The following is a 26,440-nucleotide window of genomic DNA, read 5'->3' on the forward strand; positions in this document are numbered from 1 at the left end:
GTGGCTGAATAGAATTCTGTAAGTGGGAGGAGGTACTGAGGATGCTGCTAATGTTGCTCAATTAGCATTTATTGGAATACTAGTTGATTTCTTGTCGTATTGAAAGAAAAGAAAGACTTGCATTTGTATAGCGACCTTTACAACCTCAGGATATCCTAAAGCACTTTATAGCCAATTAAGTGTTTTTGAAGTGCAGTCACTGTTATAATGTAGGAAACATGGCAGCTAACTTGTGCACAGCAAGGTGCCACAAGTAGCATGACCAGATCATCTGTTTTAGTGATGTTGATTCAGGGATAAATATTGGCCAGGACACTGGGGTGAACTCCCCTATTTTTCAAAATAGTGCCTTGGGATTTTTTACATCGACCTGAGAGGTCAGATGGGGCCTTGGTTTATCATCAGAAAGACAGTGCAGCACTCCCTTAGTGTCAATCTAGATTTTATGCTCAAGTCTCTGGAGTGGGACTTGAACATACAACCTTCTGACTTGGTGGTGAACGTGCTACCAGAGCTACAGGGCCTTGAGACCAATTGTAGTCTTCAGGGGAAGAAGCAGGGTTCGAGGACAAGATACAGTTTTGTCACCAATTTAAAGTCATACATTCTGTTCTTTTATTATATAATACCTATTATAACACACCTTATGGCAGTTTGGGAAGCAAAGAAGTAGAGTTATTGGGAGCGTAGAAGTTTTGGTGCAGTACAGGCTGAGGAGCTGGTAGAGTCTGCCTGTTCAGGGGAATATAGAATATATTGTAGGACAGATGTTTTGGTGTCCTGACCAACCCCTGTCCCTAAACCAACACTGAACCACATATCTAAAGTTTAATTTGTCGGCTCCTCTCCCTTTTAGCCAGGGGGCACTTGTATAATTTGTGTTTTTGGTGCCCTCAAAAAAAAAAACAAACAAGGGGGCACTTGATTGAAAGTTTTTTGAGTGTGGACCCCCCCTTTAACCAGGGGGCACTTGATTATTGTTTCTACAAAAATAGTTGAAAACAGATTATAACTGGTCATTTATCTGATTTGTGATAGTGGGACTTTGCTGGGCACAAGTTGGAATTACTGCAACACTTGAAGTGCACCTTCATATTCAGGGGTATGCCATTACATAGAATTTACAGTGCAGAAATAGGCCTTTCAGTCCAATGGGTCGATGCCGGTACACAAACCTCCTCCCACCCTACTCCCTCTAACACTTATCTGCATATCCTTCTAGTCCTTTTTCCGCAAATTTATCTAGCTTCCCCTTAAATGCATCTACTCCATGTGGTATTGGTTTTCTCGGTTGGTACCATTGGCTTCATAGTAGCTAGAGATTTTATATGTCGCAGATGGTCAACATATTTGTCTCATTTCAGCAGTTTTATTGAGTGGTAGCAAGTTCCACATGTTAACCACTCTGGATAAAGACGTTTCTCCTGAATTCCTGATGATTGGATTTATTAGTGAAGAATAATTACAGCCCCAGCCTGTTCAATCTTTCCTGATGGTTGCAACGCTCAGTTCTGGTATCATCGTTCTAAATCTGTTGCACCTTCTCCAGTGCCTCTATCCTTTTTGTAACATGGAGACCAGAACTGTGCAAAGTACTCCCAAGTGTGGTCTAACGAAAGTTCTATAGGTTCTATACGTGTTTGACATAACCTCTCTATGCATTTCAATTCTATTCTTCCAGAAATGAACCCCTGTGCTTCGTTTGCATTTTTATGGCCTTATTCAAGAGAGAGAATTATGTAAACAGCTAGTCAGATGCCACCGATAATTGTCAATTCCATAAGAATACTGTGACCCAAGACAGCTAATGTCTAGTTTTAAACAATTAAAACACATCCATTTTTGCCCAAATACAAATTACATGGGCTATCAAGGTCATCTAGTCTTTCAGCCACCTAAGTATTGTCCTTGAAGTGCACCTCAGTATTTTTTTCCTTGGCAGGAGTTCATTCTGTTTCCACACATCACTGGATCTTTTATCCATGTTATTAATCTGTCTTATTTTTTCAAGTTTATTCTGATATTTCCAAAGTATGTTGATTTTTTAAAAAATGTTTGCAAAGCCACAATATTGACTTGCAGTCTTTGAGTAAAGGTTCTTGTACTCTTCAACTGCTCATGGTGTACGTGAGCTCGGAAATCTTAATGCTGAGTGACATCCATCGCTAAAGAAAAATAGAATTGTGATTGTTTCAATAAACCCAGCCTTTTATATAGAAGAACACACTGTAACCCCATTTGTGAGCCTGTCTCTTAGTGACAGCGCCCCCTCCCCTATTTGGATAGCTGCCTATTTATATTGGAAAGTAAGCTATTGTAAAGAATATTTAAGACTATAGCTAAGTTAGGTCATCTACCACTTTTAACAGTACGTTCTTAGGTGAGGATACAACAAAAGAGTAACCTTATGTTCATGACAATTGGTTATTCTGATTTTTAGTTTAGTTTCATCTACCTAATGCTGGTAACTATGCTGCTTAATGGTAAGCCTTGGTCATTCTTTTCTTTGAAAAGAGCTATGGTTGGCAACTTGATACAGTCCAGGCCTTGAACTGTCTTGGAGTAAACAGTGAAATACAGCATAAAGTTTCCACCAACTAATTTGAATTGAAAGTGATCTCTGGTTTGTACACATATTGGAGTATCTTTATGCTTATCAAATACTGGATATAACCAAAAAATTGGCATTGCAAGTAATAACTATAATAATGGCTATAATAAATAAGTTTTATTTAAAACAGTACCAAACAGCTCTTGGAAGATGAATTGGCATTTTTATTTATACTTTGTGAAATTAATGTTTTGCAGTGGGTAAATAATAATTGGCCAGTAATAGTTTTTCAAAATGAATTAGTATAGCTGAACAAGGTGTTTTTATTTCATTAGCAGTGCAGTTTCTTTTTGTGCTGATGTTGTCAAAGTAAACTTTCATTCTCAAAGCATTGATGAGTGAGTGGTCTATTTTGAAATACGTGGATATCAAGCACCATCTGCTGTCTCTTTAGATTAAAATTAGGTTTGTCTGTATCTTATATTTTTGATACTTTTAGAAGCTTTCAGAGGAAAAATATGAAGTTGAGAAATGTGTGGAAGAGGCAGCTATCATTGTTCAAAATACAAAAGAACCCAAGTTGACACTGAAGATTGTTCTGAGTTCGCCAGTGATGCGAGATGAAGTGGAAAAGAAAGAAGATGGAGGTATATTGGCCAGTGTTTTTCATATACATGTTACAGTTTTTTATGTTGCTTGCTCCAAGACTTCTGTGGTCTTGCAAGAGCAGGTTTGAACACACCTTAAAAATACATTTTTCAGTTTCAGAGATTACTTTATAGCAAAGCATGCAGATCTTTTGCTGTTTTTAAAAAAAAAAATGAAAAGCAAAAGGTTCCTTATCCAGAATTTCAAATATAGTTCTTATTAACCTGTTTAGAAATCAGCATCAAAATGAAAACTGAATGCACGATAATGAAATACAGCGGGGTGTTAAGTTAAGTAAAATTGAGTGTTCCATATATTAAAAAGTGTACAATACCATATTTGTAATTTTTAAAAGAAAAGAAGTACATTTTTATATTTAATTACCTGTCTACTGCACATTCACAGAACATGCTCTGACCACGTAAATGTTGTAAGACTTGCTGCATTTAATATAATGTATATAGTATCATTATTGCCCCATCTCAGTGCTGCCAAAAGTAAAAGGATATAAACAATACACTTAGATGCACCAGCATTGCATTTCAATTTTATAAGTATTCAAAAATGTAAAACCAAGGATTATAGACTCCACATATATTTGTTTGTGTGGGGGGAGGTGGCAACTTGTAACCAATGTTTGTGCCAGAGTATTACAAGTATTTAATAGTGTGAGTATCATGGCTCACGTGTCCCATACAGTTGTGTAGTTCTAACCACCCAGTAGCAAGATTTGTAATATGGCTAAGCAATATTTATTGTGGTATATTCTCAAGACTTTGAGGATTAATTTGTACTGACAACATTTTCCTACTCTAATTTTTAAAAATATTGTAGTTATTCCCGATACACTCCTTGTATGCATAACATAATGGGATTTTTAACCACAAGACATTCAATATTCAAACAGTAATATAAATATGATTATCTTCAAGCATGCCTTGAGTCCATTTATTTAAAATGCATGAAACCTGGAAACAGCACTGAGATTGGGAAGAAAAATAGCTGGTCAGAATAAAGTAGTGTGTTAATTTCTTTTTATTGTTTATTTGTAGGCTTTTTTTTTGGTTTAGTCTCCAAAGCGTGTCAATGGTAGTTTGTTGAGCCTTACTGGACAATGTCAGACCTTTGACCAACTGGCCGCTCTCTGTCATGGGAATGGAGGCAGCTGTGCCCACCTGGGCAGGAGGGGACTCCCTGTTGCTGTTCTCCCCATTTCTAGACTTGCTACAAGTCCCTTCAGTAATTTTACTACTGTTCAGCAAGAAATTATGGCATGAAATGATATATGCTTAGAAACTAAGGAATTTTCAAACTCCATTGGTAATAACCAACTAATTTAAATACTATTAATTGGCAATTTACAGATTGCCAACATAAATTAATGCTATCCAGAATTTCCTGCCATACAGTATGCTACACAGTCACTAATCAGCACCCAAAGCAATGTTAGCTGAAGGGGACTTACTCAGCTGTGTACATTTTGTCTTCTATGAATGATTCATGTACATTCATGCCCTGCTCTCTGCAATCTAGTCTGAGGGGAAAAAAACTTGAAGTTGCTGGTGCTATTGCATATTTTGAAAAGTTGAGATGAGTAGGTTGTTGACGCCTACTGCCATGTGACTTACAATTAGAGGGTTTGAAATTAATGTATTGACGACTACCAGAATTGAAGAATAATTTGAAGTAAAATTTTCTCAACTGGTTTTCACGTTAACTGTGTTAACATTGTTTTCATTTCTTCCCGAAGATTTTAAAATTCTTCTTTCATAGTGTGCAAAATTGATGCAACTCCTAAAATCCCAACGTCGAGTCCTGCTTGAGATGTTGTTTGGATCCACACTTCTCGAAGTGCAGTTTGGGTGTCAATAAACTTTGCAGTGGCACTAGGCATAATTTTTCTTTCCTAAATGGATACTTGCAGCATCTGCTATACATTCTGAACCAATTATTGATTCTGTGTAAGCTGCAGGGTATTGTGATTTGCTACCACCACGAGTCGTGGAACAGTGTTTTTATTTGTATTTAATGGTAAAATTTATATGTTGGAAGCCTACGTTAATTTCAAACTCAAAATTGTACAGGGCATGAAGTGAATACATGAGTGTTTTAAAAGGGACTTTGGTGCAAGTCTACCCCATTCACTGCCTGCTCTTTGTCCCCTATCCTTATCTTTTTTTCTGTAGAACTTGCATGTAAAAGATGACTGACTGCAAAAAGAATGTATTGTTGTATGTTTATATAAGTTTGTAGAAGAGCCCTTTAATGTAATCAACCGGATTACAAGAACCTTTCAAACAAATTAACGTTTTGTAGTCGGAGCATAGCTAAGATAAACCATACCCCGTTGACATCAGAACTGAGTAAAGCTATATTTATAGTTTTGAAACAAAAACAATAATGTGCCTTTTTGTTTTAAATTAGGACATGACAGTGATGTTGAAGTGAGTGAGATTTTGCAATTAGATATGTTTTGAAACAGAATTGCGTAGCTGAAAAAAAATTGGCCCTGCAAACAGTCATCCTTTATACTGTCTAATCCAATGTTTTAGACTATTAACCACCCATCTACAGCAGTTTATCTTTGTATCCCTTGTGTAAGAAATATTGTACTTTACAGCAGATGTTTTTGTTGCTTTAAAAGGCAGAAAACTCCAGCTGCTGAAAATATTTGAAATTACATGGTTTGGCAAATTTCAGTAGGGGTTAACTGCCATATTGAGTTTCTGTTACATTTTAATACCTTTGTTGCAAGCACCAAGTTTATTTCTAATACAATCTAAACCCAATGACAGTTTTGGCAATAATTTTTCAGAAAATAAGAACTTGCACATGTAGCACTTGCACAAGGAGTTAAAATGGTAAGGCCGTACATAGTTAATTTCTGGTTTCCTGGGTCCGCCATATTAACGTTGTGTTGTGGCAATAAGACGAAATTAGGAAACTGAAATGGAATTTTTATATGGCTTTGATGGTGTGAGCTCTTGAGATTTTGATCTGCAAAAGCTGAAATCAGTGTGAACAGGAATGCGAACTGAAAGACTCAAATGTTTGGAAGTATGTCGTGTTTTTCTCATAATTCACTATTAATTTTAGAACTACCCAAGAAACCAGAAATTAAAGAGGCCTGGCTAACAGTCAACAAAAGTATCTGCTGTATGGTATAATCTGTTGTGTTCTGCATTTTAAATAAGACTCAGAATCATATACTCTGCAGTTGATATGCCATTGATTCGTATCCCGAATGAATGCCTTTTGCTTCTGTCTCACATGTTCACGTTACTGTAAATGGCTGTTGTAGTAACCACAATGCACTATTAAACCATTAAAATTTCTGGGAGCCTTGTTTGCCTAGGATGCTGCCACTCCCTAGTACTGAATGACAGAAACCCCTTGGTCAAACTGTATCTGTCTTCTTATTCCATTCACCAGTAGAAAATTTTGCGATGAAAGATCCACCGGACTTATTGGACAGGCAGAAATGCCTAAACGCCTTGGCGTCTCTGCGACATGCCAAATGGTTTCAGGTTGGCTACTTGTTCTTATCTTATTGTTATTGTAGCCTTATGAGGTTTTAATGTTAAAACTATTTGTTATATTAAAACACTTAATGCTATTAATTTGCTCTATATAACTTTGGTACTCTGCGCAGTTTGAGCTCAGTCGGTATACTACAATAGGTAGATAGTTTTCTTTTACTAGTTATCATGAGGCTACAAAAGCAATCGTTAAACATTTATGCTTCTTGCTTGTACTTGAAATCTGCTGTTCTAGAGATGGAGTTTGTTCTCTGTAAATGTTCCTTTTTGTTTGCATGATTTAATTTAATTTTCTAAGTTACTGAGAAATGCCAAGGTGCTATGTAATGTACATCTAAGCTAAGCAGATGATGTATCTCAACAATTCTGTATGTTTTAGGCGAGGGCAAATGGATTAAAGTCATGTGTAATTGTGATTCGTATTCTGCGCGATTTATGCAACAGAGTACCCACATGGGGACCATTGAAAGGATGGGTAAGTTTAAATATAGACTTCTCTTGTCAAACCAAATGGTCCAAACACGTATCTTTAAATGATTCATGACTCTTTGTATCTCAAAAGAAGACAATTCAGAAAATGCAAGAAGTGCAATGCAAACTTCTAAATTTGTGCAAAGTCAGCATAATCAAATTATGGATTTCATTAAATGTAATGGTCTAACATGTCAAATATAACTTTTTTTTTCATGGAATATCGTGAAGGATTTATCTTGGCAAAGTACTAATTAAGTTTATTTCTTGACGCTAACCAGGTGAATTTGAACTAAGCTGATGTGAAGAGAACTTGAGATTACATTTATTTGAAAATAAGTTTGAAAATCTTTCAGCGAATTTAAGGTTTTGATTTTGTGTAAAAAAAAAAAAATTATTATTCCCATTACATGTTGCCGGATGTGACTGATTCCTTGTTCCTTATTACGTTTAGCCCCTAGAGCTTATTTGTGAAAAAGCCATAGGTACTAGTAATAGACCATTAGGGGCTGGTGAAGCCTTGAGACGTGTAATGGAATGCTTGGCATCAGGGATTCTTCTACCTGGTAAGAGTCTCAAATGACAATGAACAAATTTATTGAAATAGGTTGCTAATATTAGCATTTAGTAGATTAGCATTATCTTCCATGCTCAAAGTTCAATTTAATTTAAATAGGACAGATAAGGTATGTTACTCAGTTTTCATATGAAAGTTCTAAATTAGTAGTTTGTGCTAAACACTGGATTGATCAAAAATCAATAAGATACATAAAATCAAATATTTATCATTTACAAATGAAAATATGTTCACTCTGTTAGAATAGCTAAATGGTTACTTGCCACATTTACTAAACATTGTATTTTGATATAGAGAATTTATTCTGTTAAATGTCTACTGCTTAAGATACAAGCTGTTTGTTTATTTTCTATGCAGGTGGTCCTGGATTGCATGATCCTTGTGAAAAGGATCTAACCGATGTATTGATCTCAATGACTCCACAGGAAATGGACAACATTACTCATAGTGCCCAGGTATGGTTGATACTCGGGTACTTATCACGACCATTAAAAGTTTTGACTAGGTAAAATAGTGCCGTGGGGGCTCTAACAAACATTCTTCCTATCCTGAAACATTGGCTTCTTTTTGAAAATAGGTACGTTCAGACCATCCATACCTGTAAGTAGTGGGATAAATAAGTTGAAACTTGATTAGAAAATGAGTTTGTTTCTTATTAACCTCAAAAAAAAAAAATGTCTTCTTTTCTTCCATCTTGTTGGGGCTCTCGTGTTCCCAGTATAAGAGGACAGACTGATGAAACATGCCTTGGTCTTTAACCATTCGAGCTTTTGGAAAAAATGGACCAAAATGGTGTGAACTGAATATCCTACTGCTGGTAAAACGCCATAGATAGGTTGGCTGAGATTGGAAAGATGTGTGGAGCATCTTGGGGGAAGTTCCCGCAATTTACTAATCTGGGTGGGGTGGGGAGCATGAGTTATTCCTTGAAGATGTTATTGCATGGATACTCTTCGGTACCATGCCCATTTGACAGTATTCACAGTCCGAGTTTTGGCGGGCTGTTCAAATATGGGAGACATTAAAGCTGAACTTGATTCTGTCCTTGCCCATCCACACATGCATGCTTCCAGCAGGAGTTGCTGAATATCGATCAGAAGCAGAAATCCTAGCAGTTTTTCACCCTAACTCAAGGTTGCTCAGGCCAATTATGATTGCCCTACTAGCTGCCCTGGCTTGGATCCATTAGTTCTGCACAGACCAGGGATTAAACCTGGGTCCTTCCGAGTCTGCAAAGCTCAGTTTACGTCCTGGATAAACTTATTGAACCATCTACAAACCTCTTCTATGTTAATTAACACTAACACAAAACCCAGTTTGAAATAACTTGCATAAATGTATGAAATTGTAATTTATTTAGCTATATATCTTGTGCTTGTAGCATGCACTTAGACTCATGGCCTTCGGTCAGATCTACAAAGTACTGGAGATGGACCCACTTCCATCAACGAGATCCTCCCTTCAAAAATGGTCCAGATCACCGAGTGACCGAGATGGTGGGTAGATCGTTGACTTTGCAAGATCTAATTAGGCAAAATGTGTACTGTGTATTTGAGTCCCAATAATTCAACAAAACTTAAAACAAGGAGTTACTGTCTAGGGCAAGGGTACTTGTATGGCCCACTTGCATCCTTTTGAACCTCTGTTTCAGCATTTGGACATGTTCATGGAGTAGTTGCTAACAACTTGCTGCCAGCCCCAGATTATTGTTTTGAAGAATGACAACAGAAGGCAAGTGAATATTTTAAAAGCCTGCATGAAATATTGGAGACCAATAGAATGACATCTCCATTCTATTGGCCACTCACATGAGCCGATTGGCTCGTAATAGTTCTGAGTTTATTGAATGGAAACAGTTGACAACAGCACATGCCTGAGAACAGTATAGATAGCTGAAAAAAGTTGTGTACTATTCGCATTGCAACACTTGGCCAGTTGGGAAAACTGTAGAGTGCTTCATGGAGGAAGAGAAAGAAAAATACATGAATTATATTTTATTATGTAGATGTATTTTTAAGGGGTATCCATTTTCTCCCCATGTTGATTCTTGTGGTCTCCTTGTATTATACATTTTATCACTTAACAGGACATGGTTGAAGCTCTTTCTGCATAGCTGTAACTCAGATGTAGCCTTCCATCAGTAAGCATCTCCACGGGTTTCCATGCTGCTGGGTTGCCTTTTCAATCCTGGATCCCAAATTAGGAGATTTCTCATTCTCTATCAGTAGTTGTGCGAAACTGCTAACTTGAATGCCTGACGGTTGATGAATATTTCACTCTCAAGGTACTGACTTGGAACCTAAGACTGAGAAGAATGCTGAGCACATTGGAAAATTCCAAAGCTTGTTGCTGGGTGCTTATTGCTGAGGTATGGTTCTATGGAGACAAGTCTCTGCTTATCCTCTTGGTACTTGGGTATAGAAGGTGCTTGGCACAAGGCTGACGAGACTTGCAGTGTCCGATCAACTAAAGTTTAGACAAACTGGTTTGTGGAAACAAATGTTTATCGCCTTCAGAAAAATAGTAAAATAGCTACATTTTCTCAGTGTATTTTATTCAATGCCAAAGAAAGTATTTTGGTTGTGATTTCACCCTATGGAGCTTTATAATTTTACTTGTGTACTAGCTGATCTCCTGTTGGTTGTGCTCAGTAATTGTGATCAAGAGGTCTAAGTTGTTCCTGAGGTCAATTAGAGGCTAATTAGGGTTGTTGGCAGTTTCTCCAAATTGGCAGCCACTTGACTCCTTGTTAACAAGCTCTCCGGGTTATCTCGAGTTCAGAACAGCAGCAGGAAGTATTGGATTTTTTCTTCGTGTATGTATTTTAAAAAGATTTTTCAGTTGTAACTTTATACAAAGTATGATGGGCACTATTCAAAGAAAAATTCTATAAATAGAAATATGGCCTATATTCTATTGTTAATAAATAAAGCCGGAGAGTTACATAGAAACATAGAAAATAGGTGCAGGAGTAGGCCATTTGGCCCTTCAAGCCTGCACCGCCATTCAATAAGATCATGGCTGATCATTCCCTCAGTACCCCTTTCCTGCTTTCTCTCCATACCCCTTGATCCCCTTAGCCGTAAGGGCCATATCTAACTCCTTCTTGAATATATCCAATGAACTGGCATCAACAACTCTCTGCGGCAGGGAATTCTACAGGTTTACAACTCTGAGTGAAGTAGTTTCTCCCCATCTCAGTCCTAAATGGTCTATCCCTTATCCTAAGACTATGTCCCCTGGTTCTGGACATCCCCAACATCGGGAACATTCTTCCCGCATCTAACCTGTCCAGTCCCATCAGAATCTTATACGTTTCGATGAGATCCCCTCTCATCCTTCTAAACTCCAGTGAATACAGGCCCGGTTGATCCATTCTCTCCTCATGACAGTCCAGCCATCCCTTGGAATCAGTCTGGTGAACCTTCGCTGCACTCCCTCAATAGCAAGACCGTCTTTCCTCTGATTAGGAGACCAAAACTGAACACAATATTCCGGGTGAGGCCTCACTAAGGCCTGGTAAAATTGCAGTAAGACCTCCCAGCTCCAATACTCAAATCCCCTAGCTATGAAGGCCAACATACCAGTTGCCTTCTTCACCGCCTGCTGTACCTGCATGCCAACTTTCAATGACTGATGAACCATGACACCCAGGTATTGTTGAAAGTCCCCTTTTCCTCATCTGCCACCATTCAGATAATATTCTGCCTTTGTGTTTTTGCCACCAAAATGGATAACCTCACATTTATCCACATTATACTATATCTGTCATGCATTTTCCCACTCACCTAACCTGTCCAAGTCACCCTGCAGCCTCATAGCGTCCTCACCGCCACCCAGTTTAGTGTCATCTGCAAACTTGGAGATATTACACTCAATTCCTTCAGATAAATCGTTAATGTATATTGTAAAGAGCTGGGGTCCCAGCACTGAGCCCTGCAGCACTCCACTAGTCACTGCCTGCCATTCTGAAAAGGACCCGTTTATCCCGACTCTCTGCTTCCTGTCTGCCAACCAGTTCCCTATCCCCGTCAGTATATTACCCCCAATACCATGTGCTTTGATTTTGCACACCAATCTCTTGTTCGGGACCTTATCAAAAGCCTTTTGAAAGTCCAAATACACCACATCCACTGGTTCTCCCTTGTCCACTCTACTAGTTACATCCTCAAAGAATTCCATAAGATGTGTCAAACATGATTTCCCTTTCATAAATCCATGCTGACTTGGACCGATCCTGTCACTGCATTCCAAATGCGCTACTATTTCATCCTTAATGATTGATTCCAACATTTTCCCCACTACTGATGTCAGGCTAACCGGTCTATAATTACCCGTTTTCTCTCTTCCTCCTTCTTAAAAAGTGGTGTTACATTAGCTACCCTCCAGTCCATAGGAACTGATCCAGAGTCGATAGACTGTTGGAAAATGATCACCAATGCATCCACTATTTCTAGGGCCACTTCCTTAAGTACTCTGGGATGCAGACTATCAGGCCCTGGGGATTTATCGGCCTTCAATCCCATCAATTTCCAGCCTAATAAGGATATCCTTCAGTTCCTCCTTCTCACTTCGCCCACTGTCCCCTAGTACATTCGGGAGGTTATTTGTGTCTTCCTTCGTGAAGACAGAACCGAAGTATTTGTTCAGTTGCCATTTCTTTGTTCCCCATTATAAATTCACCTGAATCTGACTGCAAGGGACCTACGTTTGTCTTCACTAATCTTTTTCTCTTCACATATTTATAGAAGCTTTTGCAGTCAGTTTTTATGTTCCCTGCAAGCTTCCTCTCGTACTCTATTTCCCCCCTCTTAATTAAACCCTTAGTCCTCCTCTGTTGAATTCTAAATTTCTCCCAGTCCTCAGGTTTGTTGCTTTTTCTAGCCAATTTATATGCCTCTTCCTTGGTTTTAACACTACCCTAACTTCCCTTGTTAGCCATAGTTGAGCCACCTTCCCTGTTTTTTTACTCCAGACAGGGATGTACAATTGCTGAAGTTCATCCATGTGATCTTTAAATGTTTGCCATTGCTTATCCACTGTCAACCCTTGATTAAGTATCCTTTGCCAGTCTATTCTAGCCAATTCACCCCTCATACCGTCGAAGTTACCTTTCCTTAAGTTCAGGATCCTAATTTACGAATTAACTGTGTCACTCTCCATCTTGATAAAGAATTCTACCATATTGTGGTCACTCTTCCCCACTCTTGGGTTATGGAGGTTCTCAGACAGTGAACTTTAAGCAAGCTATTGCTTAGAATTATTGCCCTTGGAAAAAAAGTTAACAAGTACCACTGATAGGCTGCCCACAATGATCGAGTACATTGGTGAGAAGCCATAACAGTTTGAAAATGCACAGGATTACTGCTTCAGAATAAATCGTAGACAAATAATTTTGTTGATGTAGATCTTTTACCTAAAGTAAAGTGTATAGTGAAGTAAAATGCTTCAGGATTTTTTGCAGGACCTCTCTCGGCACCTTTGAAGAGACCGTACGAAGATGGTATGGGAGATGACAAAGATCCCAACAAAAAAATGAAAAGGAACCTGAGAAAAAGTAAGCTAATGTCCAAACTGCCCTATCAATATACCAGCAGAGAGTACAGAACTTCTGATCATTTCAACATATGTTTCCTATTATCTAGACTATTGAATATCTAATTTGCAACTTTCTGTTTCATTCCATATGCTTTCAAGTTATCCACAAGTTTCTTGAGAGCTTTGTGAATTCTGACGATAAAAATATATATCTACCAACTCTATTTTAACCCTGAAGAGTTTCAGGATATTTTGTTCGATGTGATTTGCTTTTTGTAAACACACGTTATGTAATTTACTGGTACTTCCATTGAAAATGGAACTTGGAATACCAGGATTATTTTTTCAGCTTACATTAGAGAATCGCTGAGTGCCCAAGAGCATGATGACTTGTGACTCACCGTATATCATGTAAAGGGAATTATTATAAGATTATGTTCTTAACTTGGGTGTAGGCTATTCTGCTTTAACTAGTTCATAGGACATATATTTTAGGACCAGACAAAAGCCATTAGGCCCAACAAACCAGTCTTTGATCAATATCAGAATTCTGCTTTCTCCTCATAGTCCTCAATACCCTTTTCTCAAACACATCTTTTGAATTAATTTATATTATTGGTCTCAATTGCCATGCATGTGAAATGGTTTTGCCTGAATCCATTGTTTATTTCTAGTTTATTTATAAAATATGCCCCTTCATTTTTCGATCTTTAATAAGCATTACCAATTTGTCTGGATCACTATCAATCATCTGGTATGGTTTTGAAAACGCTTGTTGGGTTACTTCTAAATTTATTATTTTACAACGAGAGCAAGCCAAAGTTTATTGACCCTTCCTCTTAACAGATTCCTGAGACTTGGTATCATCTTTGTTGCCCTCCCTCGCACCCTCTTAAGGTCATTAATATCATATATTATGGAAACCAAAACGCAATATTCTCCAATAGCGTCCAACCAATGCCTTGCACTTCAGTTGCTGTACAGTGTTGACAAGCTTGAACGTACCAAATTATTCCATTCAATTAGTCAAATTATGTTTTTTTACAAAAGGATATTATTTTGTGTAATAAGATTTCAGTAAAGTATCATGGTAAGCACGTAACATTTTCAAATGATGTTTAGCTGATTACACCAGATAGCACAAAGTTAGATTCTGTCCGTCCAAATAATAGGAATAACATTAATGAATACTTGGAAAGGTTTAGGGAAATTGGGGACACACGACATGGGTTTATGAAGGGCTTGACTACTCGAATGGAATAATTTGACAAATTGCTCTGCTTACAGACTGAGGAGACGCAGTGGATATGATATATTTGGGTTTTGACAAAGCATTTGATGAAGTGCCACAAGAGACTTGTTGTAAAGTTCACAACCTATGGTACTATGGATAATAGGCATGGAAAGCGAAAAATAAAGTAAATTACATTTTGGGGAGATTGGCAAGATGATTGGTATGTCCAGTGAGGTGGAGCATGGCAGCGAGGAAGATTGAGAATAGGTTTGGAGCGATGATGCAGCCCTGTTTGACCCCGGTCTGGATATGGACCAGGGTCCCACCGATCTGCGTTGGGGCTTTTCTGATTTTCCACAAATGTAAATGAGTTTGATGTAGGCGTAGAGGGAATAATATAAAAGAAGAATGTGGGAGATTGGAGGAACATCGTGGATGATGGTAGGAAGACGTGGACATTTTAGGGAACTGGGCAAATGGCAGGTACAATTTAGTGTAGATACATGAACAGAGTATAGAAATGGTAGAAGAGTAAATGGTAAAATTCTCAATTTGAGTGCAGGCATGGAATATCTAGTTGTGCAAATACACAGATCTTTAAAAGCAAGATTGCAGATGGAAAAGGCTATGAAAGGCCAAAAAGATTGTGTTTTTATACACGAGGGTATTGAATACAAAAATAATGAAGAAAATACTCTGTACAGGACCAGTGCCCCTATTCTAGAAAGGATATTGGAACCATGGAAAAGGTGGAGCATAGAATAAAACATTAGAATGATACTGGAGACGAGAGGATATGGTTATGAAAAGGTTGGAAAAACCTTGGCTGTATTCTCTGGAATAGAACAGTTATGGTGGGACCTATTAGAAGTTTTGAATGAGATTGTGAGTGTATTGAGATATTATTTCCACTAATAAGTGAATCATCAACAAGAGAGCATAAATTGAAGCTTTTTTCAATTGGAAAGTTATTAGAATCTGGAAAACATGATTAAAACATCTAGATCACTTTTGAAACAGTCACAGCATTTGAGAGGAAATTAAATAATTACTTGAAGAAAAATATTACAGGAAAAGAGCCAGGAAATTAGATTATAGATGGCTCTGACATGGAGTTAGTACCATCAAAGACTTCAGCAAAACGACCTCCCTCTGTGCTTCTATGACCATTTCTAAACTTGGGATGTGTATGAGAGCATTTTGAGCTATGTATTTGAGTTAAGGTAGAATACTGGCTGTTGTGGGTTTGTCACTGTAGTGATGGAAGCTTCTGAGCATTGGACAACACTAAAGCGTATTGGTCGTGTGGGTTTTTCCCTATGGGGTATTGGTATTTTTACTTTTTTTTTGCATTCATATACAAAGAGACATTGCAGTTTGCATTCCAACACCAACTTGCATCTATGTAGCACCTTTTAACATGGTAAAAGAACGTTCAAGTGTGGGGCCATGCCAGTAAAGGTGGAGTCGAAGAAAAGGGGAGATCCAAAGGAGACCAGAGTCAGATCAGAGAGCACGTGTCCTTCCGCAAGGCTGAAGGATTTTGCAAAGGTAGAGAGGGAGCAAGACTTTGTAGTCGAGGGTTCTGAATTCAAAACATTGAGGGGCAGGAGTAAAGAGCTTGATAAGAAACATAACAGGATTGTGGGACAGAATGCTGGAGTTTAGAGGAGAGCATTGACAAAGTTTGAGCTTGGGTTGATGAGGGAGTGTGGGTTGGGAGTGAGGTATGGATTGATGTGGAAGTAACTTGCTGATGTTTAGGATATGTTGTTTGAAATTCAGTTCCTGGGCTAAACAGGACACCCAGGTTGTGCACAGTTAGGTTATTAATGATCAGCCAGGGTGGTCTACAATATTTGGGACTAGTTGTAGAGTTTGTGGATGTTTTAGTGTTGCTGGTGTTAAATTAGACTACATTCTGGCCGCATCCATGACTTGATCAGACAACTAATCAGACAGCTAAACGGTGGCCATATAGTTGAAGGTGGTGATCGACAGGGGACTAATACCAGAGGAAATATGATGGATACTAACCAAAAGGGAAAGTAGAAAAAATTGGGGGTGGGGGTGCCATAGACATGATGGAAGAGGGGGGTTTTGAAAGACTGGGTAGGAGATGACGTTAGAGGGATTTAGGGGAAAACTTTCCAAGCGGCATACCAGTAATGATGGAGTAGAGGGGCTGGGGAACAGTGAGTTACCCAGTGTTAGAGGAGTGAAGGATACATGAGCTGATGTATGGCTGGAGCAAGGATATGGTTGGATTTGGATGCGGGGATGAATTCAATTCATTGGATGTTAGGACAGGGTGATTGAAGTAAGCCTACTAACACGAGTGAGAATTTCCCTGTACATCGATCATTTTGCAATTGACTTGTGTGTCTGCAGTGTGCTGTGGGCAGATAAGACCGTACTTTAACTTGCATGAAATTTGCCAGTTAATTATTTCACTGAGAATATCCAGTGGATACACAGCAAAGATTAGTTAGATTCCTGAGGACACATTGCGAGTTTTATAAGGAACAAAATGGTTAAATCATAACTGTTTTGGGCATCTTAAATCTTCCACTTGTTGAAATTATATGTGGAAAAAGTGTGGTTATTTCCAAAGTAAAAACATGATTTCTGATGAAGAAAATGTTCAGAAGTTTTTAGGTTTTCTTTTTGCTCCTATTTTTCTAGTAATGGAAAGCAAAGCAATAGATGTTAACCAGCCCATGAATGCTCTGATGAGACTGAATCAAATTAAACCTGGCCTGCAGTATAAGCTGCTTTCACAGTCTGGTCCTGTGCATGCTCCTGTCTTCACTATGTCTGTGGATGTTGATGGGAAAACCTATGAAGCCTCAGGACCATCTAAAAAAACAGCCAAACTTAATGTAGCAGTTAAGGTAAGACATAGCAGCCTACAGTGACATTATGTGTTCTGCTTGTTAAAGTAATTTTGATGGGGCTGGTTTGGGAAAAATGCTCATGGGATGAGCAACTGTGCCAGATAACATAGTATGGATATGAAGTATCCAGTGACAACAACAATTGAATTTACTTGAATTTATTTTTTTTTGAGCGATATATAATTTGTGAAGAAGTATTATTTAGATTCCCTGCATACAAATCTTACTCCTAAAACAAAGGGTATTATATACTGCATACTTAATTCCTTTCAATCTGTCTTTACTTGCGATCCATGTTTAGACTGCGCTTCTATTTGTTGTAAGCCATTGCTAACTGGAGAAGGAGCCTGCTATCATAATCAAACTGTCTCTGCTTAACTTGGCTTCAGCCATCTGCCGACGCTAGTTTCTAGTTTTTAAATTTGTTTCACTTGCTCCAGACCTCTCTCTTTGTGGTCACACCACTTGGAGATGTGACGCTTGCTCCAAACTAAGAACAAGGATTTGATGCAACAAATGAATTCATTGAAGGGTGATCCTGGATGCAAGAATGTTGGAGCCTGAATCTCAGCACACATACCTCAGTTCAGCTGGCAAAAGAAGCCCTCCACAAATCCTGAGTCAGAGAATTGAGCCTAAGCAAGGAATGTTCACAAAGACAATTACAGATGTAGGGAGATCATTCAGGGCCATGTAGCTCACCAGTCCACAAAACTATTCCCACACAGATAAGTAGTTGAGATATGTTCCATGTTGTTTGAATAATCTGTGGGTTCCAGGAAGATTGGGTTTCTTCCATTCAAAACTATTTCACTGCTTAAGTTTTATCTCCAACCTCGGGTTTCTTCCAGCAAGCAGTAGATTTGTATATGGCCCTAGATTTTAACATATAAAATATAATTTTCTTATCTATCCTGTCAGTTTTCCTTCTTGTAGAGTGAGTCACTCTTCTACCCAAATATTAAAGTTCACTCCAGGCTGCCTGCAAGATGAGCTTTGAGCAGCTAAAAATGCTATTACTGAACATTAATGTTAGACTTGACAGCTTGGGAAGATAAGTGCTTGCTGCAAGTTACACTAGAGATGCAGTCCTTAGATTTCCACTGTCAATTTATGTACTACAAGTTGGACCTCTCTGGTCTGGCACCCTCGGGACCTGACCGGTGCCGGAACAGAGAATTTTCCAACCCACAGGCGGTCCTGCCGAGCCTGGGCTCCTGAGCGCCTCCGCCATGCTCCAGCTCAGGCTGCAAAACTAGGGCCTCGCTCGCTTGCTCCCTTCGTGTAAGCGCGGGAAACCAGGGCGTCACCCACGCAAAGTGGCAGTTGCGCACTGAGAGCCAGTAAGTGCTGGAAACCGAAGCCGAACCACTGATGTTTCCGGGCCAGAGAGGTCCCGCCTGTACTTTGGAATGTTCCTATTCAATATGGAAGTTGAACAGTACCTCATATTACTGTAAATCTTTCTCATTCCATGCCAAGCTCCATCCTAGATTACTAGTTGTTTATCTTCCTGACTTGGTGTGACTTGGGGTTATGCTACTTTTTTATTGCTTTATTTCAGTAATTCCTACTGTTCAGTGTGGTCTCAATGCTGCCTTCATTGTGTAAAGAGCTAAGGGCATGTCCCAGGATTAGTTTTTATATACAGCAGAATGAGATACAGGGTGCAAACTCCTTGAAGGGGCAGTATCTCCAGATAGTTTTCCTTCTGTGTACTATCAAGGAATGGTGAAAATTATACTTCAGGTAATGTTGTGATATGCAGGCAGAGCAACTTATTGATGTTAAAACCCACTAGGCTGCAGATTGGTGGGTCATGGGCACCCACAGATTCCCTGCACAGCAGGCTTTCCTTTTGAATCTGTTTTTCCCCATAGAATATGGAGGTCACATCATGCCATCTCCTCTTGACCAGTTATTGTCAGCAGGGTTTGCTTTGGAGATCAAAATACTAAAAAAAGAAAGGAATGAGAAAAAAGCAGCAGCAGAAAGTTGGAAGTTAGGCATTAACTTAATCTTAATCCTTTTGCCAGTGTTATACCAATATTAATACTGGGCCAATTGTAAAATAGGAATTCCGTTACATTAAATAGATGTGGGGTAGTTTGAATATTCATTCAGAGAAGACTGATGATTAAGAGTTTATGTATTATATATTTGACTTGGATGATTGTGGGAGGAAATCTGCAATTCTCAGTATTAGTTCTGAACCAACATTGTTCCACATTGGGGCTATTTTTGCAGAAGTTTCACATCTACTTTAGTTACAAAGAAGTTTGTCTGCTGTTCCTGTTTGCGGGGGCCTGACACATTAAGAACCAAAAATGAGCCACGTTCCTTGCTTGGGAATGAAGAGCATCATTAAGGTTTACATTCTCATGCAATAAGAAAACATGCAATAAAGTCTTGCATGTTTGGTGCTTTGTGTTTTTTCTAACTGGGTAAAAAGAAGTTGTATTTGTTCAAAACGTCCAATATGAGTGGTGCAATCCCCAGCTGGTAAAAATGCACTGCAATTTCTTGTGAAGGTCTTGTCTCTGAATTTTATTCATGGTCAAAAACAGCATATGACCTGTTTTCAAGTTTCAACTGTGAAACTAGAGTTGTCGTCTTAGGTAGTCCCTCGGAGTCGAGGATGACTTGTTTCCACACTAAAAATGCATTCTCAGATGACTGAAGAGTCCAATGTGGGACCCACAGTCTCTGTCACAGGTGGGGCAGACGGTGGGTGGATGGGGTGTATGGGTTACCGCACCGCTCCTTCCGCTGTCTACGCTTGGCTTCAGCTTGCTCTTGCCGATGAGACTCGAGGTGTTCAACATCTTCCCGGATGCTCTTTCTTCACTTTGGGCCGTCTTGGACCAGGGATTTCCAGGTGTCTGTGGGGATGTTGCTTTGAGGGTGTCCTTGAAGCATTTCCCCTGTCCCCCTGGGCTAGCTTGCCGTGTCAAATCTCCAAGTAGATCAGCTCCGTTGGGCAGGCCACATCGTCCGCATGCCTGACACGAGACTCCCAAAGCAAGCACTCTACTCGGAACTTCGACACGGAACGAAACTAGAGTAGTTGTGTGATTAGACCTTCAATTTGTCTACTCTTTTAATGGGGAAGTGCTGACCTTTGCTGAGGTCCCCATAGTGGCATAGCTGAGATCAAGAACTTTGTGTGGGGGCTATTTGTTACAAAACCACATTCCACAATACTGACACAGTACTCTCGATGTGCAATTTTAAGTATCATATCTGCCTTTTCAAAACTAGTAAATAATTAAAATGAAATATCAAAATCGATTAACTTCCTGCGTGCTATTGAAGAAATTTGCTATACAATGCTGACTTTCATGATTTTGAATACGAACTATTAAGATTTTAAAGAATCTTCAGTTTCTAGACAATAATAGTGATCTAGGTTTCTTTCAAGGACAGACATGCTCAACATGCTACATATCACTCTGAAATGCTGCAACACCTTAATGACTTAAAAGTCAAGGTGGTGAAAAAGCAACCTGTTCCCAAGTCTTTAATATTCTTGAAATGAACCCATGTGAAGGTGTATGAACTGTAGAGGCTGAAAATCAGTTGAAATGTTTCTGGGAGCAGGTATGTGTTTGAGCCAATAGTTTTGCTGAAAGACTTGCTTTGCTAACCAATATTTAATCATCAACTCAATATATACCGAATTCAGGCATAGAATTCTAATATCAAGCTGCTTTATGTTCATTAATATATAATTTCAGATCCAGGCAAAAGAATTACCCAATTATCTGTTTTGTTAATTGTTTAAAAAAGGGGACAAGTCCGACTGCAGCAACTACAGAGGAATCTCCCTGTTGTCGGCCACTGGGAAAATCATCGCTAGAATCCTCCGCAACCGTCTTCTCCCTGTGGCTGAGGAGCTCCTCCCGGAGTCACAGTGCGGATTCAGTCCGCTACGGGGTACAACGGACATTATCATCACGGCAAGGGAAATGCAGGGAGGAACAGCACCAACCCTTGTACATGGCCGCCTTTGACTTCACAAAGGCCTTTGACACTGTTAACCATGAGGGACGATGCAGCATCCTCCTCCATTTCGGCTGCCTCCAAAAGTTTGTCACCATCCTCTGCCTGCTCCATGACGACATGCAATCTATGATCTCCACCGCAGACCCAATCCACGTCTGGACCAGGGTCAAGCAGGGCTGCGTCATTGTGCCAACCCTCCTCTTAATCTTCCTCGCTGCAATGCTCCATGTCACGCTCAACAAGCTCCCTTCTGGAATGGAACTAAACTATAGAACCAGTGGGAACGTGTTCAACTTTCGTCGCCTCCAGGCTAGATCCAAGACCGTCCCATCCTCTGTCGTCGAACTATAGTACATGAACGACGCGTCTGCGCACATTCAGAGGCTGAACTTCAAGCCATCATCAACATCTTAACTGAGGCGTACGAAAGCATGGGCCTTACACTAAACATGCGTAAGACAAAGGTCCTCCACCAACCTGACCCCATCACACAGCACTGCCCCCTGGTCATCAAAATCCATGGCACGGCTTTGGACAACGTGGACCACTTTCCATACCTCGGGAGCCTACTGTCAGCAAGGGCAGACATCAACGATAAGGTCCAACACCACCATCAGTGCGCCAGCGCAGCCTTCGGTTGCCTGAGGAAGAGAGTGTTTGAGGATCAGGCCCTCAAAACTGGCACCAAGCTTATGGTCTACAGGGCTGTAGTGATACCCGCCCTCCTGTATGGCTGAGACGTGGCCCATATATAGCAGACACCTCAAATCGCTGGAGAAATACCACTGATGTCTCCGCAAGATCCTGCAAATCCCCTGGGAGGATAGATGCACCGACGTCAGTGTTCTCGATCAGGCCAACATCCCCAGCATCGAAGCACTGACCACACTCGACCAGCTCCACTGGGCAGGCCACATTGTCCGCATGCCCGACACAAGACTCCCAAAGCAAGCGCTCTACTCGGAACTCCTACATGGCAAGCGAGCCCTAAGTGGGCAGAGGAAACGTTTCAAGGACATCCTCAAAGCCTTCTCGATAAAGTGCAACATCCCCACTGACGCCTGGAAATCCCTGGCCAAAGACTGCCCTAAGTGGAGGAAGAGCATCCGGGAGGGCACTGAGCACCTCGAGTCTCATTGCCGAGAGCATGTAGAAACCAAGCGCAGCGGAAGGAGCATGCGGCTTTCCTTCAACGACTGTCTGTCCCACCTGTGACAGAGACTGTAATTCCTGTATTGGCGTGTCGTCACCTGAGAACTCACTTTTAGAGTGGAAGCAAGTCTTCCTCGATTTTGAGGGACTGCCTATGATAATTGTTAACACACATTTAATCCACTGTCCCATTTCAGTGGGGAATACAGATTTACAATGTGATTTCTATTGGTGTAATTTGAAATAAAATTTTTGAGTTGCAGCATCTGTAATGATTACAAAAATTCTGCATTTGGATACTCTCTGTGGTGGACTGTGGCAGTCCTGATTTCAAGCATCTTGTTTCGCAACAGTTGCTTTGTGTTTGTCGGGTTTCTGTTGTGTCAGTGTGAGCTGATGGTATTAATATGGAATGTGGATCATTTGATATTTTGGTGGCTGAGATTGACCCAAATGGATGGCCCGAATTTCAACAGATTAATCTCTTTGAATAATGTATTTTTAATGCTACTTTTACAATACAATAGCCTAATTGTTATGGTACTGGACCAGTAAGCCAGAGGTCATGGCAAGTTGCAAAATTGAATTTAAAAAATCTGCTAATTTATTGGCCAGCGCCAAAAAATGGCCATGAAAGCTGCTGAATCCAACTGGTTCACGCATGTCCTTTTAAAGAAGGGAGCCTATCCCACCTGACCTGCATGTGATTCCAGTCCCACTGCATGAGCAACTAGGGATTAAGTGTCTTGCCAGTGTCTGCCAAATTCGAAGAACAAACAAATAATAAAAAATAGTTTGAGGTTTATACGCAAAATAATAATAATGGGATTATTTGAAGTTTTTCTATTGGGACAGAGAAACACTTGAAGCTTCAGAAATCACTTTTTTTTTATTGTCACTGTTTGTTACAGGTATTGCAGGCTATGGGCTGCCCAACTGGTATGGATTTGAAGATAGGTTTGGAATCTCAGGAAATGGAGGAGAAGTCCTCAGGCGATGATAAGAATGAGACTGTTTCTACGAACTCTAGCAATGACACAGCTGGCTGTGCTACTGCTGCCAGCACCAATACGCTAGAGGTACCAGATTTCAAATACCCGATTATTAATAAATTGGTAGAAAGAATCAGTTTATTGCTTTTTATGAAGTATTTTGCTTTTATAATTCACATCTTCTTTATAACTATTGTGCAACTTTTTAAAAAAAGGTGCATAATTTAAAAGTTTCAAAGTAAATTCAGTATTCGTTATCTTTATACATCAGGTTTTAACCAAATGAAGTTACTTTCCTTTTATTAACCTTGGGATTTTTTTAAAAGTAATCATGTTGGAGATAGTTGGTTACTTTGCTCTTCCAGAATTATGCAGGTAGAAAATCGGGTAGGAGCAGAGATGAACATTTGAAAGTGTATGTGCTTTAGAAGTGCAGTTGTAACTATTTTCCCAAAAGCTTGTTAAACATAGCAAATGGATTACCTTTGGGCAATAAGGTAGGCTGATCAGCTGTCAGGTTTCATCAGTCTTTTAAATTGAAGTGGTGAGAGAAAAATATGATTTTAAAAATAGTAATTTTTAAATTACTATTAAAAATTGCTGGTTAACATAGCAGTATATTTCAGTTAAAGTTGTGTGGTCGAGTTACTGGAGTGTTTGTTTAATGCTCTGAGCACCTGATGTGACAACGTTTGCCACCTGGTGAATAAATTCTGGCTCAGCAAAAACATTCAAAAACAAATTGGATGAACTCCTGATTCAACAAAGAGTGGTAGATACGGAGTTCAGAAAAGATTGCAAATTGTCTGATCAGATCATGGATAGAATATGGATAATGGAGTGAGCAAGTGAGACTTGATACCTTTTCTTGTGCAACCATAAATTGTAATTATTTTTAGAGACATTAAGAGTGATGAATATGTGTATTGTGAATCTAGCTCTCAACACATGTATCCTCCTCGCCACATACACAGATCTTGATTTTGACCAAATTGGTATGATTTTTTTAATGAATATGCACGTTAAAGCTGGTCTTGCCAAGCCCAGCAATATGCCTTGATCCTTCCATTATACTGTGAAATTCCCACACCAACCAGCCTTATGCCCAGTTGAAAATTTTTATTTTGTGGACCAGTAGGATTGGGTTGAGTTTATAATCTCAAAACATCCCAAAGTGCTTTACAGCCAATGAAGCCATTTTGAATTGTAGTCATTGTTGTAATGTGGGAAACACGGCAGCCAATTTGCGTACTGCAAGCTCCTACAAACAGCAGTGTGATGATGGCCAGACAATCTGTTTTTAGTGATGTTGATTGAGAGCTAAATATTGGCCAGGGCACTGGGGCGAACTCTCCTGCTCTTCTTCGCAATAGTGCCCTGGGATCTTTTATGTCCACCTGAGAGAGCAGTTTAATGTCTCATCCGAAAGAGGGCACCTCCGACAGTGCAGCACCCCCTCAGTACTGCATTGGAGTGTCGGCCTCGATTTTTGTGCTCAAGTCTATAGAGTGGGACTTGAACCCACAACCTTCTGACTAGAGACCATTTACCACTGTGCACCAAGTCCATGATGATCTTGTTTAGAGTTGATGATGAATGTGGGAAATTAAAATTTTACATTGGATTCAGTAGAAGCTGTTGCTCATGGCTCTAAAGGTCAGGCAGATTGTCAGTATAATGTGTGGGAAGGTCTATATCTCATTGCATCTGGCTTGTGATGTATCTAATCGTAGGAGTGTTTGATGTCGACATTGGATGCAAAGTGAAAAATATTTTCTACCAAATCTCAACTGGAGGAGAATAATGACAGTTCAGAAGAAAATACTGCTGTGGCTTATTTTAAAATGTGTGTTTAAATAATCAATGTGAGGAGCTAGATTTTAGATTTTCTACATGAACTGTTAATTAGCATAAATGTATTCTAGCAACTAACCCTTTCTACCTTCATAATTATCACAGATTAAAATTTTAGAAAATTGGACTAATGGCCAGCTATATTATTACAGTGATCACTTGTTATTGTACCTCCTTTATGCAGCAAAACCACATTGGAAAAACACTTAATTCCTGTTGATAAAACTGTCCCATTTATACTGTGAGAAACACATTGGTGGAACACATGTCTTTCAGTCCAGCTTTCTTCTTTTGACTGCCCTTCAATTGTCTTCAATAGGATTTGCCTTTCATGAACATTGACTTATACCAAACAATAGGGAAGACGGACTGATACACCCTGCCCATGCACTCTCCATATCTTGATCTTCCCATCCCCAGTCCTGAGTGTTCCTGTCTGCCCATGGAGGGTCTTGTTTGTCAGCTGCTCTGCTCCAAAACTCTCAACACTTCATTTGACTTGCATGTTTAAAATCAATGTTTAAAATACCAGTGACTGTAGTTTGTGTTGTCTATAAAATAGCTTGTAACTACTTTATACAGGTGGAGATTGGGATGAAGTACCGATTTGGGAATGCAGGGATTGAGTGGGCGGTGACAGTCGGACAAGCAGGGCAGGGGAAAAGTCAAAATAAAATACGTCCAACACACTCCTTCTGTCCATTAAACTACACTATTAGTCTCTTGTTGAGCCATTTACCTTTGTATCCTAGTCACCACTTGTATCACATTGTGGCTGGAGTAGCTGTTTGAATTTGGGAGGTATTGTGGTTTGAAATGTCTATTTATCCTATAGTGGAAATGTCTACCATCCAGGACAAAGCAGCCTTCTTTATTGGCACCCCATCCACCACCTTAAACATTCACTCCCTCCACCACCGACGCACCGTGGCTGCAGTGTGTACCATTTACAAGATGCACTGCAGCAACTCGCCAAAGCTTC

The 26,440-nt window shown here is 39.6% G+C and overlaps 1 protein-coding gene across 5 annotated transcripts in view; it reads left to right on the top strand.

The window, feature by feature from the left end:
- The window catches only part of strbp (spermatid perinuclear RNA binding protein), a 178,730-nt gene that overhangs the window by 115,352 nt on the left and 36,938 nt on the right, over window positions 1-26,440 (top strand). For all 5 annotated transcript variants that reach the window (XM_070862708.1, XM_070862703.1, XM_070862705.1 and 2 more), the window contains exons 5-13: window positions 3,051-3,198; window positions 6,632-6,726; window positions 7,118-7,213; window positions 7,664-7,775; window positions 8,144-8,241; window positions 9,168-9,282; window positions 13,251-13,343; window positions 17,244-17,452; window positions 23,524-23,691. In XM_070862708.1, coding sequence (XP_070718809.1) covers window positions 3,051-3,198; window positions 6,632-6,726; window positions 7,118-7,213; window positions 7,664-7,775; window positions 8,144-8,241; window positions 9,168-9,282; window positions 13,251-13,343; window positions 17,244-17,452; window positions 23,524-23,691 — 1,134 coding nt within the window. The remainder of the gene's footprint in view (window positions 1-3,050; window positions 3,199-6,631; window positions 6,727-7,117; window positions 7,214-7,663; window positions 7,776-8,143; window positions 8,242-9,167; window positions 9,283-13,250; window positions 13,344-17,243; window positions 17,453-23,523; window positions 23,692-26,440) is intronic.

Source organism: Pristiophorus japonicus, chromosome 20, assembly GCF_044704955.1.
Source record: "Pristiophorus japonicus isolate sPriJap1 chromosome 20, sPriJap1.hap1, whole genome shotgun sequence".
Taxonomy (NCBI): Eukaryota; Metazoa; Chordata; class Chondrichthyes; family Pristiophoridae; genus Pristiophorus; species Pristiophorus japonicus.